General features: G+C 36.5%; 1 protein-coding gene and 1 long non-coding RNA gene across 2 annotated transcripts in view; both read left to right on the plus strand.

Moving 5' to 3' along the window:
- The window catches only part of LOC137252008 (uncharacterized), a 197806-nt gene extending 187573 nt beyond the window's left edge, over window positions 1-10233 (plus strand). Inside the window, exon 3 of the long non-coding RNA XR_010953421.1 lies at window positions 8922-10233. This is a non-coding gene — a long non-coding RNA (uncharacterized lncRNA). The remainder of the gene's footprint in view (window positions 1-8921) is intronic.
- Window positions 10234-10243: 10 nt separating this feature from the next.
- FMRFaR (FMRFamide Receptor) lies at window positions 10244-16554 on the plus strand. The gene has a single exon (XM_067787134.1). It carries the CDS (start codon window positions 11662-11664, stop codon window positions 13402-13404), a length of 1743 nt encoding a protein of 580 aa, XP_067643235.1. The 5' UTR covers window positions 10244-11661; the 3' UTR covers window positions 13405-16554.
- Window positions 16555-17517: the final 963 nt, after the last annotated feature.

A 17517-nucleotide genomic window follows, 5' to 3' on the forward strand; every position in this document is an offset into this window, starting at 1 on the left:
TAGGCTGAACTTTCCGACTGTAGGGCCAAAAAAACCTTATTTGCTCACCCTGGCGTTAACGTCGCCAAGCACGACTTTTATATCATGACGGGGGCAGCGCTAGTATGTGCGTTTTAATTGTTCATAAAAAGTGTCTTTAACCTCATCGTCTTTCTCCTATGTCAGCGCATGGGCGCAGATGAATGATATATTAAACAAGTTTGCTTTTATTCGGATAGCGGCGAGACGCTCGTCCGCAGGCGTGAACGCCAGCACTTGGCGACAAAGTCTCTCTCCCACCACGAACCCGACGCCGAAACTGCGCTTATTCGTATGGCCACTCCAATAGAGGTCAATATTTTTGATCTTCTTTCTTCCTTGCTTCGTCCAACGAATTTGTTGGTTGGCGGTGATGTTAGATTTTGCTTTGACGAGGACATCAACCAGCCGGGCATCGGCACCAATCCCATTCAGAGAGCGGACGTTCCCGGTGCATGCCCTCAATTCATTGTCCTTCAAACGTTTGCCATGGTCGTCATCATTAGAGAGTGTATTTATCCGAGGGTTGTTGTTATATTTCATTGGAGTATGGTTTTACGTGGCGGGTCCAAGCCCAGCTCACAACCCGCTCAGCGGGGGTGAAAATATTACTTGCACGTTTATATAGCGAGCCGCTTGCTGCAAGACAGACGCCCGCTTGCAGCCGCACCTAGAGGTGTATAGACGCTGCCGATGAGATCTCCCCCGGCTAGCCCTTAAACCGATTATGTCAGAGTGACCTAGGCAGGTTGTCGCCTTTTCACATTAGCTCACCGCTAAACACCCAGAGGATACTTGGCCGCAAGCGACCGGCAGTAGTGAGCTGCTTGAACCGCATGCAAAAGAATCGCTCTGGCCATTCCCAGGTGAATGGCGGTCAGAAGCTTTCCCCACTTTCGTGAACTTCTACACACGGCTCCACCCTCCTCGGACTAGCGATGCCAAAATGGCGATCCTTTCCCACTACAGCCAAGCTACGCTAAAAACCTTGGACTCATATATCGACAACACAACTTTCCGAAAATGATTCGGTAGGTAAACCTATGGTCTCTTTTAAACTCCATACAAGTATGAACACTTTAAGCAGGGCTTTAGTCGGCGCTTCTTACATGCGAGTCATCAAGGCTGGTTCGGATTTTCTATGATATAGCACGCACATTACTCTTTCACGCTGAATATGTCAAGGTTTTAATCTCTGGTTAAGGTTTTCACTGGGTACTCTATGATAAGTACTTACGCCGCTAAGATAGGCACTGGATCTTAGAATTACTACCGCATCTGCAGATGTATTGAGGAGAAGGAAAAAGTGCAGCATCTTCCATACAACTGTCCAGCACTAAGTAGAAGGAGGTTCTCTGCTGTCGGTCAACCGTCTTATTTCGAAATAAGGGCGATAGTTAAATGAATTGACTCCAGAAAATAATTTGTTCACAGTAGATGGTACAGTGAGACTAACTTTTCTTTTAGGGCAACACAGCGGGCCCAGTGGCGGTCTAAGTGTTAGACTATGTTCCAACTTCTTGGCCCAATTGACTGCAAATGATATTTTTAGGCCCGGTAGGAATGCACGGTGGCCACCGTGGTGTGATGGTAGCGTGCTCCGCCTATCACACCGTATGCCCTGGGTTCGCACCCCGGGCAAAGCAGCATCAAAATTTTAGAAATAAGGTTTTTCAATTAGAAAACAAATTTTCTAAGCGGGGTCGCCCCTCGGCAGTGTTTGGCAAGGGCTCCGGGTGTATTTCCGCCATGAAAAGCTCTCAGTGAAAACTCATCATGCCGTTCGGAGTCGGCATAAAACATGTAGGTCCCGTCCGGCCAATTTGTAGGGAAAATCAAGAGGAGCACGACGCAAATTGGAAGAGAAGCTCGGCCTTAGATCTCTTCGGAGGTTATCACGCCTTACATTTTTTTTTTTTGTTTTTTTTTTGTTTTTTAGGAATGCTATTCATACGAGCATGTAAGTGGATTACTGAACTTAGTCTTCCTTGTCTATGCAATTAAAATGCGACAGAGTGACCCTGCACACTGTAGTTTGCAACTCATCTCCAGTCGGTTGTACTAAGTTTTTGTTTCAGCTCTTCTCAAGGGCTTTAACGAAATACTTTACGTTATAAAGCCTTAGCCTTCCTTTCGAACGCGATTTGAGCTCAGTGGTTTTATGCTATGAACTAAGCAAAGGGCTTACCAACACGGCTTTACTTCGAGGACTTGCTTGCTGTGAGCTGTGCTTTGCGTCCGCGTTATATATGACTAGGAAATAAAAGTAACACTGGCTTTGCCTAGTAGTTTCTAAATTGGTACAAAATGCTCCCATTCGTACTTAATTTCCATTAACAATGGCTGGTGGTAGCAGGGCATGAATGAGAGAAAAACTTACAACTCGCTTAGTGTTTTTTACTGACGTCACTTAAAACAATGGAGAAATTATTGTAGCACTGTGTTAAACTTCGCCAACTTGGCCAGACAATAAAGCGCCAATTAAGAATGAAAAGTAAAAAAAAAAAAGTTGGGCAAAAACGTTTTCATGCAGAAAAATTTACCATAAAAAATCACACAAGCATACCCACTAATGTGATGCTATTTTTTCACTTAAGTACAACTTTTCTTCTTTAACATTTTGAGGTGAAACTTCTATGCGGTCTATGGAAGTTTAATAAATGTTTGCCAGTTTACCATTGAGAATTTAAATTTAAATTTTACATCTTCAAAAAAAAAAAAAAAAAAAAATCAAAAAAGGACGTGTGGCACTCGGGGACTGCCGCGGTAAAGCTATTGCATATTATCTCAACTTATGCAATTATAATATTTATGCAACATTTTGTTTTCTTTGATATTAATTCAAGTATTGTCTTTGATATTAATTCAAGTTAACCTTTTTAAGCGTGGTGAAAGATAAGAAAACAAATTTTTTACTTTTATTGAATAAATGAGAAGTTAATATTTAACTTTCACTTTAACTTTATTTTTAACTTTAAATTTAACTTTCACTTTAACTTTAACATTCACTTTAACTTTCACTTTAACTTTAACTTTAACGTTAATTTTAACTGTAACTTTAACTTTAAATTTAACTTTAACTTTAACCTTAACGTTAACTTTAACTTTAACTTTGACTTCAACTTTAACTGTAACTTTTACTTTAACTTTAACTTTAAGTTTAACTTTAAGTTTAACTTTAACTTTAACTTTAATTTTAACCTTAACTTTAAGTTTAACTTTAAATTTAACCTTAACTTTAACTTTAAGTTTAACTTTTACTTTAACTTTAACTTTAACCTTAACTTCAACTTTAACTTTAACTTTATTTTTAATCTTAACTTTCGCTTTAACTTTAACATTCACTTTAACTTTAACTTTAACCTTAACTTTAACTTTAACTTTAACTTTAACTTTAACTTTAACTTTAACTTTAACTTTAACTTCAACTTTAACTTTAACTTTAACTTTAACTTTAACTTTAACTTTAACTGTAACTTTAACCATAACTTTAACTTTAACCTTAACTTTAAATCAACTTTAACTTTAACTTTATTTTTAACCTTAACTTTCGCTTTAACTTTAACATTCACTTTAACTTTAACTTTAACCTTAACTTTAACTTTGACTTTAACTTTAACTTTAACTTTAACTTTAACTTTAACTTTAACTGTAACTTTAACCATAACTTTAAATTTAACCGTAACTTTAACTTTAACTTTCACTTTAACTTTAACTTTATTTTTAACTTTAACTTTCGCTTTAACTTTAACATTCACTTTAACTTTAACTTTAACTTTAGCTTTAACTTTAACTTTAACTTTAACTTTAACTTTAACTTTAACATTAACTTTAACTTTAACTTTGACTTTGACTTTAACTTTAACTTTAACTTTAACTTTAACCTTAACTTTAACTTTAATTTTAACTTTATTTTTAACCTTAACTTTAAATTTAACTTTCGCTTTAACTTTAACATTCACTTTAACTTTAACTTTAATCTTAACTTTAACTTTAACTTTAACTTTAACTTTAACTCTCACTTTAACTTTAACTTTAACCTTAACCTTAACCTTAACTTTAACTTTAACTTTAACCATAACTTTAACTTTAACCTTAACTTTAAATTTAACTTTAACTTTAACTTTATGATCAGGGGTGGGCGTGAGTTTAGCACCTGCTAACAAGCCAACCTAATATAAACGCACGCAAGTCATTTTTTGTCAAAAATGTCTCATGCACATACAACTTGTATGAGAGCAACTCAAATTGAATTTGCTGCGTGAAAACCTAACTCGATTTCCAATTTTTGTTCTGCGTGACATTTAGATTTGACGTTTGCACACATGCTTTACATTGTCGCAACGCATGCTTATTTGGGTTAGGGCAAAAAACGCCGGTTGTTTGCGTGCGCTAAAAAAACGCAGTGCGGTTTTATTAGGTTGGCTTGTAAGCGACCATATATGTACACGATAAACGATAGCACAATGGCTACTTCGTGAAAATCAACGACAGCTCTTTTAGTTTGATTTCGATGGTCGTACGGTGAGGCAGTGTCGCACGCGCGCTTAAAACAGAGTACCAAAGAGTGCGTGTGACACATGTTCACCGTTAAAACATTGAAATCAAACTAAATAAATAATTGATTTTGCTTTCATGCTCGCTACGCGTTCGTGTTTACTAACACATTCTCAATTTAGTAACCGTGTAAATGTAGTGGTGCCCACCGCTGTTTATGATAGAGATCCAATTTTATGTATTTGGCCTGTTGCTAACACCGAACCTTTACGAACCTTTTCGAACCTTTTCGAGCCTTTTCGAACCTTTTTTGACAAATATCCGTTACGTTTTTTTTTTATTTATTCGCCAAGTCCGCGATAAAATTTATGCAATAGCTTAAAAACAAAAAAAAAACCTAATGAAAATTTAAGTGAAGAAACCATTTAACAGAGTTGCCACTATTAGATTTTAAGAACTGAATTTCGTAAAAATAGTTTATGAAAACTAGACATTTAAAGAGGCTATTCTTGTATTCGCTAACAAGAGGAAAAAGATATTTAAAGAATGTTTTTAGAATGTTGCCACTTACTTGAATTTTTTGGTATTACTCCTTAGTTTGTCCGCTGATATCTCGGAAACGGATTGACTCATTTTCATGAAGATTTTATAGTGAAACACGATATATTGTAGGCTCTCCCACATAAATTTGCTACTATGTATTATCCACAATGTTGCCACTTTTATATGATTATAAAAAATATCATTATGAAACCAAAGTTATACCGTTATGGGCAACTATTTAGAGTCGAGTTTTGAAAGAAATATTTACAAATATCGTTTCTATCAAGAGTTGCCACCTAAGCCTTTTTCACTTATTCTTTCGCAATATGGTACTACTTCGAAAACTCAGCCAATCATAAGCAGGCCCTGAAACAAATCCACGCAGAATCGGTAAACGCTTTTGCCAGAACGCGCGCAGTGAACCCTGTTATTAATATGCAATATCATACCTTTGAGAAGAAGAAAGCACGCTACCAAGGGAGACACGAGTTGCCCTGGCCTAACCTCGTTCTGGATACTGTAACAGGTTAAACTCTTACTTGTCCAGAATCAACCCGAACATACGTAATGTCTCGTATGCGATGTGCCCCCACGTGACACCAACCATCTTTGCAATTGTAATGTGGCACCTACTCCTCTAACACCAATCTCCCTATGGTCCGCCCCTGTTGAAACAGCTAGATTCATTGGACTCCCATTAGAGGACTTTGATAACAATTTGTGAGTAGTCATGCCAATTGAATGGAGCGAAGCACTGTTAACACAACATAACAACAACTTCGAAAGCTGCTTATCACTTTTCAAGGATTTTTTTAGTATATAGGTAATATGACAGATTCTTGGTTCACTTACTCCAATCTATGCTACTAAGAATGATTTACAAATTTGTCACCTATCTGCCAATTCTTTTTTTATGAGATATGCCAATTTATGGGCCTGCCATCTATGGATACCCAATAACCTTATAATATTTGATGTTCATTCGCAAAACGTTTGAGTTATTTCGCAATCGATGCTATATGCCTAGCTCTTTTACTTGGATTTTTCCTCCAGGGATATTTTTACAAGGTTGCCATATATAGCATTTTTTTGTAAATTGAACGAGATATGCGAACATGGTTACTAAACGGAAGGGATTTTTTTATTGTGTTTCCACTTTTCTCCACTATTATCCCAAAAACGCCAAAATCCAGTCCGATATTATTTTTCATATTAGTAATATGATAAAATCGATGTCCTCTCACTAAGGTGATTCGGAAATACATATCTGGATAACTAATATTGGGTTGACCGCCAGCGCGGAGAAGACGGATATGGTCTTGATGAGGGGTAACCCTGCAAGAGAAACCTTAAACAAAACATCTGGGTATCACTGTAGACAACAAGTTGTCGTGGAAGCTCAACATGAAGGAGAAAGTGCAGAAGGCTCTCACCGGCACTTGATGCATGTAAAATAATACTACGATATACGTGAAGCCTATCGCGCTCTCTGTCTCTCTCTCAATGGGGTTGTACAGCGATTGTAAAGCCTATCCTATACTATAAAGTCCTAGTTTGGTGGACACCCACAAGAACAAGAGCCTACCTCAATAAATTAGACATAATATGCAGGATATCAATGCTTAGCATTACGGGAGCCCAGAAAACAACCCCGGCGGCTGCACTGTATGCCATTTTGCACATTCAACCTGTAGGCTTGGTGGCAAAGAACATGGCTTGAACAACTGCAACGAGGTTCAGTGCCTCGGGGCAACTTGAGTGCAAACCATACGATCATAGTGGTATATCGTTATCAATATCTGGATGGATAGACTACCTAACTCCGTACGTGAGCCTCAAAGGTGCTCTTAGTGTCACAATAGAGCTAACGTCTGACGCGAGGGTGCCAAAAGGGCAGGCGAGGTGATACATGTGTACACTACTGGTCCCAAATTAATTGAAGGAATAATAAACAGATCACACAAGCTGCCAAATTACAGTGGTGTTCTTCTATCCGTGACCAAAGCTGTGGAGACACTGGAGGAAAAGAGCTTAAACTGTGGACGCGTTAGTTTTTTTATTGGTAGTAAAGCACCAATTAAGGCTATAATCTCGAATATCACAACATCCAAAAGTGTGTTGAAGTGTAAGCTATCCCTGGAAGCAATCGGGGCATACCTCCATATTGCTTCTCAGGTCATATGCGAATAGAGGGAAATAAAAAAGCGGATGAGCTATGATTGGGCAAGACTTAAAGAAAGCAAAATGTCGAAAATCACATGCAGGTCTTACGATTTTAAACTAACAAACACTAAAAGAAACGGGATGTGCACTCAAAATGGGTACTATGACCCATAGACCTAGTCAGTGATAGCAGATGTGGGAGGAAGCGATGGCTCACGTACTCTGCTTCTGTTCTGTGCTCGCCAGGCTAAGGCTCCTCCATGCAGTCAAACATATCGGCAAGCGACAGCCACGCTGCTATTAAATTTTTTGGCTATTACTCGTTCAATCCAAATTTATCGTTTCTGCGAACTGAAGGATGAAACGCCGGTTCACATTCTCTGCGAATGCCTCGCTCCGGCTAGGCAGAGACTCTCCCATCTAGGTGGTGTGACTCTTAGTGCCTATACGATATGGAGTAAAAAGCCTGAAGAGATACTTAGATACATCAAAAGCCTCCAGATACAAAATTAGGCTGAAAGGTCATGCACAATAGATCTACAAAAAGGTCGCAGTGGAAGCACTAGTAATAATAATAATAATACTCGTTCAATTCTGAACTAACACTAAACTGTCGCCGATCTCTTCGAGAGATGACCCAACAGATTCGTGTACAACTCACATGGTTCCCGTAACGCAGAACAGCGGAGAAAACGCATTTCACACGAACTCGTAAGCAGAGTCTTCCTGTTCAAAAATGCTTAGTTATATCCCTTCTCACATGCAGGCCAATGCTAAAGGAGCAAATCCACATCAAGTCGAGTAAAGATAGCTACAAACACCGCGGTGTGGTACATCGAAGTAAAAATTGCTAAGATAGGATTCTAAAAGCTGCCGTCACGTTTACTCACTAAGTAGGAATACATTCTCCACATTTGAAGGAGTACTAACTGTGCACTGCCTTATAGGTAGGCAAGCAGAAAGGTTTTTGGTTACTGCAAGAGTTGTAAAGCGGATGATGAGCAGAAAACGGTGATTCACCTCATCTGCAGCTGCCCACCGCTAAGTGACGCAAGGCAGCGCTTTCTGGGAGCGCGCTTTCTGGAAAATCTGCGCCAGATCGCGCAGCGTGACATCAAGGACTTAATAGCTTTTATCAAGTCTTCAAAATGGTGTGAAACGAAAAAGTAATGGGCCTAATGTAATTCGCCTAAGTGCGCCCTCGCGCAGCTACTTCAACCTATCCTTAACTACCAAGTTTTTGCCTTAGCTGTTACGCGATGTACAAAGTATAGCGATTAAAACGAAGTACCTTTGCTGACATTAGTTACAAAGGATCCAGGACTAATACAACTCTTTTTGTAGAAATTTGGAAACACCAAAATGGTTTGTTGAAAGAAATATTCAATAAATTTTCTGGTAACAATTTCAGATTGAAACTTCACTTCTATGGCACCCACGTATCAAAACGTAGTTGCTATATCAAAAAACCCAAGAAAAGCGAAACTGTTAAAAACTGCTTTATATCTAAGTGCCAATTTACTTTTTACATGGCGTGGGAAGATAAATCTACGAACATTTAAACAAAAATAAATTAGAATAAGTATGACGCAAAGTCTAACGTTTTTTTACTTGAATTGCTTTGAAATTCAAATTTATATTTATATTCTTATTAAAGCTTTACACACGTTTTCTCTTTTTCTTTCTTTCTTCATTTGCAGGATATACACAAAAATAAAGCACGCCAACGCATAACAACAACAAAATATCCTTGAAATCATAAAGTGGCTGACAGTTTTTGAAATTTTTACAATGGAAAACTATTAAGTTGAGTGCAACATTTTGATGGCGAATAAATTTTTTTTGCGAAAAACTTTTGGCAACAAAACAGCAGATAATATGGGAGAAAAACTAAATCCCATGAGTTAAAAGTTAGATGCACACAGCAGGAAAGGAGAAAACAGATTTTTATATATAAGTATGTGTTTATGAATGTATATATATATAAATATAAATTATATATAAATTATATATATATAATAAATCGAGGCAAAAATGATGCAGCCACAAACAAAAGAGCAACGATTATCGACAGCAAAATAAGTGAAATCTAAGAAAGCTTTTGTAATAGTTATAACATACTTTAAGGCGACAAGGAGAGAGCAAGCAAATCATCATCAACATCATAATCGTCAGACGTTAAAAATTTGAGCAGTAGGTGGAATATGATTTGAAGTACATCACTACAAACAATCGCAATTGTTATTGTTGTTGTACACGAAAGCCCGTCAATGGCGTATTATGAGGGACGCTACATTTTTGAAATATGTAATACGAAATGTCTTAATTTACGATTGAATAAATTGCTAATTTGGTATTGTCATTTGTGGGAATTTTAAATAACCGAATAACTTTGAAAATGTGTTGAAAAGTTAAGAGCAAGAAGGAAATTCGAACAAACAACCAGAATAAATTAAAGCAAATATTTGGTATGAATAAATTATAAAAATAAATGATGGAAAAGTTTGCCGCTTGACATAGCAAAGCTTAGCATATTTAAGAGAAATTATTAAAATATTAGTGATTAGCATAATATTTGTTATAAAGAAAGAGGAAGTTGACAAATTATGCAAATAAATAAACAACGCTGTGGAAACTTTACGCAAGCAAAAAAATAAAAATAAAAATAACTTGAAAAAGCTTTTAGTTAACCGAGCTTTAAGTAAAAGTAAGAGAGCTTTTATAAAATTAAATTTAATTTCAAATTTTTTTGATTCGTTTTGAAGCACAACTAATATTAGTTTGATAATAATTGCATAGTTGTAAGTCAAGCAGCTTGTGATATATCGAAAGCTTTAATTCTATAAAAGTAGATTAGAGTAGTATAAACAAGTTCTACGTTTACAACTTTATTTAATATTTAGGTATAAGCATTCAACAAATCAAAGAGTGTGTTGAAGTGCTTTTAATCACACTTAACTTGAACGATTTATTGAAAACTTGAAGAAAGCTTTGGTGGAAGTAATTTTTTTCTTTGTCTTCAAAGCTTTCATTGAAAACTTTTCAAAAGCTATATTAAAATTAATTAAAAATTCTTTAATTGATATCATTCTTTAAATAAAGAGTTATATACAAAACATTCAACTCTTCGCAAAAGCTTAAAGCTCTCAAGAATACTGGAACGTCAAAAAAAATTAACAACTAAATGCTGTTTTGCGTTATTGTAGACTCTTAAACATGTAAAATGAAAATTTGTTTTTCGAAAAATTCTGTATGTGAATATACAAAAAAAAAGCCATAAAGATATATAGCAAAAAACTCAAGCTTTTAGTCCAAAAAAGGTTTTTATTTCTGTTTCAACAATTTCTTTTATTTCTTTTCAAACAAAAACCTATAAAATTTTCTGAAGCTGCTTGGGAAGCTCGCTTTCCTTAAATTTGTTGATAATATTGGAAAAAAGTATACCAACTAACCGAAGAAATTTCAAAAAGCTTTCTTTCTTGCTGGTTTTCTTTTGTCAACGCACAATCTGTAAAGTTTCCTAAAGCTCCGGTCAACTTGTTAATGATATTTAAATAAAAACAGGTTTATATAACAAATTAGAAAAGCAGTAAGCTTTAACGAGCTTTCCAAGCCCTTGAAAACTATAAACTATAAACAAACTGCTATAAACAAAAAACCAAAAATTTTGTTCTTGAATAGCTCATTTAAGTGAATAATAGCTTGTTTAAAGGAAAAACGAACTTTACCTTTTCAAAAATTTCTGAAAGCTTTTTTGAAAGTTATAGTCGCAATATATACATATGAAAGCTTGTTGACAGAAACCATTCAACAAAAGTAAGACGTTTATCCTTAAACCAGTGCCCAAGCTCTGAAATTTATTTTAGTCACAATTAATCATGAATAAATCGAAGTGGGCCAGAAATTGATGAACGCTTATCTTGTCAACTTCATAAAAGCTTTCGTTGAAGAAAGTAAACAATAACAGTAAATCGAAAAAGCGACATTTCACAAAAACCTGAAACGTGTTTTTTTTACAAATTAGTACTAGACATAGTTCTGAAATTGTTTAAAACACAATTGTCTGACAAGCAAAACAAAGTGGGTAAAAAATGCATATATCCTTTTCTTTTAAACTCTGTAAAATTTTTTTATGGAAAACAACTTACTGAAGCGCAGTGAAGCATATAAGCGTAGTTATTTGAGACAAATAGCCACGGATATACAACTACAACAACACAAAATAAGCACAAAAATATTTTAGTACATACTTTCATTTCAAGGAGTATTGCACGGCTGTGAAAGCTTGACTGAAAGCTCCGAGATATACAAGAATTTTTTTAACGAAATTCTCTTTTGTAGAGTGATAAAACTTAAATACAATTATAAAAGCTTTCATGAAAGCTCACATTCAGTGCGAGCCTTTGAACGTTTTCATAAGTGAAAAAATATCGCCAACCGATGACTGACCCCACAAATGTGACGCACGGACATAACCCGGACTTTTTCGAACAATTGAAATCAACATTGCGCTTACAAGATCTGCTGCGGCAAGAACCAGCACTACTTCCACCCGCCGATATAACAATTGATAGTTCGACGCCGCATGATTATGATGCAGCACCAATTAATTTGCAAGATTTCATACAAAGCATACAAGCGGGCAATGATGTATTCGTTGAATATGTTGCACCCACAGACAGTGCGACATACATGTTTGGCGGTGGCGCAAAGGGCACACTGGATAGTGCGGCCGATATTATTATGCCCGCTGGCACATTCTATCCACAGTTGACACAAAACTTTACATTTCATGATTTCTATGCGAATGATACGTCGAGCAATAGTGATGTGTTGTGTAAAGATGTCTATCATCCTGATGATGATACGCGTTTGGAGTTTTGGGTATGCGGCGTAGTGTTAAATATAGTTGGTATATTTGGTATTATCGGTAATATAATTTCAATGATTATACTCTCACGTCCTCAAATGCGTTCCAGCATTAATTATTTACTTATTGGTTTGGCGCGTTGTGATACGACATTGATTATAACATCGATGTTACTTTTTGGTATACCTTGCGTATATCCATTTTCGGGTTATTTCTTTTATTATTACAATTATATTTATCCTTTCATATCGCCGACGGTATTCCCAATTGGTTTGACAGCGCAAACGGCTAGCATTTATATGACGTTTACAGTAACGTTGGAACGTTATGTTGCCGTATGTCATCCGTTGAAATCGCGTGCGCTCTGTACGTACGGTAGAGCGAAAATTTATTTTGTCATATGTTGCATATTCTCATTACTTTACAACTTGCCCCGCTTTTGGGAAGTTATGACAGTGAGTTATCAACCTGAGGGTAGCGATATCGTTTACCATTGTTTACGTCCCTCACCGCTACGACAAAATCAATCCTACATCAATATATATATACATTGGTGTTATTTGATTGTAAATTATATTATACCATTCCTCACCTTAGCCATACTAAATTGTTTGATATATCGTCAAGTGAAGCGTGCCAATCGTGAACGTCAACGTCTATCACGTTCAGAAAAGCGTGAAATTGGTTTAGCGACAATGTTGATTTTTATTGTTATTGTTTTTTTTCTACTCAACTTTTTGGCGCTTGTCGTCAATATCGATGAAGCATTCTATCATAAAATCGATCATTCACTCACAAAAATCTCCAATCTTCTAGTCACAATTAATAGTAGCGCAAATTTTTTAATTTATGTTATATTTGGTGAAAAATTTAAACGTATATTTTTATTGATTTTTTTCAACCGCCGCCTCAGCCGCGACCAACCCGATCTAATACATTACGAGAGTTCTATATCGAACAACGGCGATGGGACGACAAATCATCGCTCATCGGTCCGTTTTTCACGTCACGGCACGCAACGCAGCACCACAGGCACATATTTGGTTGCGACGACAGGCGGCAGCGATTCGAACAACAGCACGCTAAAGAATGTACGTTTGGTACAAACGGGTTCTGCTACCGGTTCAACGGCTGTAGTCAAAATCAAACGCAATCGTGCGCCATCACCGGGGCCAGTAGTTTATTTTCCAGCGCGCGATTTGCAACGTTCCCCGACCGTTGTAACACCAGTGGCGTTAGCGTTAAACAACAATACAACATTGAGTTGCGATTGGATGGATGTGAAGAATGGACAAATGACGTCGGGTATCTGAGTGCTGTGCAAATGCAACAACAAAAACGAAATTGCTCAGATGCGGTTGGGCGGCGTTTGAATTGTGTACGCAGTGTAAGTGTATGAGTGCTAGGTGCTAAGTGTAATTGAGTGACTGGTATTTGAGGTAATGATGCATGCGTGACTGGTGTGTGTTGTGTGTTGTATGAGTTGTATGTTTTATGAGTTGTATGCTGTATGAGTTGTACGTTGTGTGTGTTTTCAACGAGTAGCAAGTACTCTAATAAAATCTCTCATAGCAATAGTACTGATTCCCTTATTATTCTTCATCGTCTTGTATGTAGCAATAAGGAGACTTTACGAAGCTTTATTGGGTAGTTTTATCCATGTTCATAGTTCCTTTCTGGATATTGTTTTGACACGTTCCGGAAAATAGCACCACTAAGGTACTTGCTCGACCATTGTGGGAACGAACTGATACGCCCACGCTGGATTGTATAGGTTATCGAGCCACCCTCCTTCCGTGACGAACTTGAGGCAGAGCCTTGCTTGCTAAATAAACAGGATGTGCACACTGGCAGGTGAAGTAGACTTTTTGGTTTGAGAAGCTATAATTTGCGCCGACAACCCCTTGAAAGGTTCGCACTACACTACCACTTGATTCTCACTTCATTACCATTGGGGATTCCGTCAGGTAGTGATTTGCGCGGCCACCGTTGTACTGAGGTTGGCTCAACATATCGAAGTTGTCAGGGGGGGACAATTTATTTCAAAAATATTTTTACCAAATTTTCAAAAAACATCGAACCTCGGCAGTAGCGTGGAAAACCTTGCGAGTATTCTTCAAATACCAGATCCCATGGTGCGTTAATTTTGGCGCCTTGATGCTGCTGGCCTCAAAATGTCAAAGAGCAGTCCCATATAACCTTCATGTGATTTCGTTGCATTACGTATTCGATTTTCCAGGATGTTTTGGTTTCGATCCACATAAATAGTCTGGTTTCGTTTTTTCAATGTGTTTGAGTTTTTTGTATTAAGTTTTAGTTTTCGGTACGGTTCGATTTTGCAAATTCTTTCGGATTCGTTTTGGTTTCGGTTTTTATTGCGTTATGGTTTCGTGTATTTAATTTCTTTCTTCAGAATAACTTCCGGTTTCGTTCTGTTTCCATTATTTTTCGGTTTTGTTCGGTAAAATTTGTTACGGTTTAGTTCTGATTCCGGCTTTGTTACGGTTTAGTATTCGCAAAGCGTTGTGGTTTCGTCTTCCGTTTCGTTCTTCAAAATTTGTTTTGGTGTTCTTTTAGTTCCGATTTCCGCTTTATTCTTGCTTGGGTTTTGCATAGTGTTCCGGTTTCGTTCCTCAACGAAGTTTCGGTATCGATAGCATTTCAGCTTCCATTAGGTAAAATTTTAAGGTTTCGTTCTTCCAAAATTGCTCAGGTTTCGTTCGTCAGAAATCATTTTGGTTTTGTCTCAATGTGAATCGGTTTCGTCCTGTAAAACTAGTTCGGGATTCGATCTGTTTCCATTGTCTTACGGTTTGGTTCTGTAAAATTTGTTTCAATTTCGGTCTGATTTGGACTTCGTTACGGCTTCGTGTTCTGATTTTGTTCTTAAATATTTGCCTCGGTTTTGTATTTCAAAATTAGTTTCGATTTGTTTTAAGTTTCGATTCCGGGTTTATTCTGCTTCCTGGTTTGCATAGTGATCCGGCTTCATTCTTCAAAAGTAGCTTCAGTGTTGACCTGGGTCTGGTTTAAATTGCATTACAGTTTCGAATTCGCAAAGTATTCGGGTTTTGTTATAGTTACGGCTTCTGTTTTCAAGAAAAGATTACCATTTCATTCCAAAGTTGGCTTTACGAGATGTTTTGTTAACGATTTTACTGCTTTGTAAAGTTTTTCAATAACAAATTTATTACCGATTGAGTTCTGAAAACTGTTTCGTGCATCGTTTTCGTTTCGTTTCTCAAAAACATTTTCGGGTTCAGTGTTGTAGAGTGTTTTCGTTATGTTTTAGTTCCATTCGCTTTTTGGAAACAGTTTTGGTTCTAGCTTCTTTTTCGTGTTACAAAATAAGTGACGGTTTTGGTTTCGGTTCCGCTTTTTGCAAAGTGTTATGGTTGAATGCTTATTTTGTTTCGGTGCGGTTTCCAAAGCGTTGCAGTTTTACTTCGGTTTCGTTATACAAAATTTGTTGAGATTTCGTGTTTTTAAAGTAAACTGGTTTAGGTTTTGTTTTTTCAACTCGGATTTCAATCTATTTTTGGCTTTTGTTTCGTTTTCGCTTTTTAAACTCATTTTCGGGTTGAGTTCTGCATTTTGAAAAGTATCATTTTTGATTTTGTTCGGGTTGTGGTTTCTAAACTGGTTCGGTCTTGACTTGTATTATATTATACAAAATTTATTTATCAAGATTGGTTCGTTTAGGCTCCAACGTGCTTTGGTTTAGGCTTTTGTTTTTGAACTCTAATTTCGTTCTGTTTTCGCTTTCTATTTTAACAAGGGAATGATTGAAGTATTTTCTGTGCACCGTGGTCTGTTTTAGAAAGCTTATAATATCGTAAACTGATGTTAAAGCACCTGGTGGTCAATAAAACCTTGTTTTTTGTTTCGAAATCGTTAGAACAGGAATGCATTTATTAAAAAGTTTCGTATTAATTGTATTAGAATGCAAGACTAACAAAATATCCTGGCTGTAGAGGTCCACATGTACGATAAATCTTTTCTTTCCTTGAACGCAAAGCAGCATGGTCGCCAGATTCTCCTACTTCAAAACGTTCATAGTATAAGCCTCTAAATTTAAACCAAAATTTATATATCGTTGGTCCCTTGGAATACTAACACAGGTCATGTTTGAGTGGAAAACTAGCACAGCTCGTTATTTGCATGGAGAACTAGCAAAGTTCGTTGTTCGTTTGGAAAACAAGCACGTTTCAGTTGTTCGTGAAGTGTGTTAGACTTCCCGGCGAATTTCGAACTGTGCTAGTCTTACATGCGAAAAAAGAAAATTTTAGTCTTCCACAGTACCGATATTCAAAAAAACCAAACCCGGTTACACAACATTACAAATTTAAAAAATAAAATTTTTAGATAGTTACTACAATAAATATACAAAGAAAACTCAATTAAGACAGCTTCAGATAAATAAAAAAAAAAAAACAAATTTACTACAAACTATAGAAAATTGCCTCTTAGTTATAAAAGGCTTAACATCTTCAAATTTATAAACAAACGAATTTATCCATATGTATAATGTATGTATTTATTGAATGTGTGTATTTACGCAAGATTAAGGTTTTGTTGGTTTAAATTATAGTTAATTAAACCCCATTACAGTATGTGAAGTTCAGAACTTTTTGCTCAATTTCGGCGTCCTTGTTATGTTATATAAACTTTGTGTATAATATTTATAAAAAAGTTCAGTGTATATAAATAAATTAACTTAATTTCTAGTAGTTAATTAAGCATAAATTAAACACAGTTTAGCAGTTTCAATTTTTAGCTATATTATACAGTAAACACGTCATGTTTTGTATACTAAAATAAATAAAAAAAATAAAAAAATAAATGAGCTTCTCTTCCAATTCGCGTCGTGCTCCTTTTTAAATTTTCCTACACCGACTCCGAACGGCATCTGCGAGGCAGACGAGTTTTCACTGAGAGCTCTTCATGGCAGAAATCACTCGGAGTGCTTGCCAAACACTGCCGAGGGGCGACCCCGCTTAGAAAAATTGTCTTCTAATTGAGAAACCTTATTTCTAAAATTTTGATTTTGCTTTGCCCGGTGGGCTTTCGGTGTGGTAGGCGGAGCACGCTACCATCACACCACGTTGGCCGCCACGTTTTGTATACTGCGTTGGGGTTTTTCGGACGCTAAATCATAAGCCACAAACGCGTTTTGATGCTGCCGCGTCTTCTTCAGGGAGTCAAATTTTTATTTTTAAAACAAAACTTTTTAACAATAATATACAAAAAAAACAAAAAGTTCACATTAAAATGAGTTTGAGCGTTCCTTCAGCTTTTTTTTCAACTCACTGGTTGTCTCTAAGTTATTCAGCCTGCAAATTGGGCTATAGATATGACCTAGCCAGTGAAACCCTTGCGTTAAGCTCATGCAGCTTGTCTCTAAACTTCTTAAGAATTCCTCTTTC

This window comes from Eurosta solidaginis, chromosome 5 (assembly GCF_040869045.1).
Source record: "Eurosta solidaginis isolate ZX-2024a chromosome 5, ASM4086904v1, whole genome shotgun sequence".
NCBI lineage: Eukaryota > Metazoa > Arthropoda > Insecta > Diptera > Tephritidae > Eurosta > Eurosta solidaginis.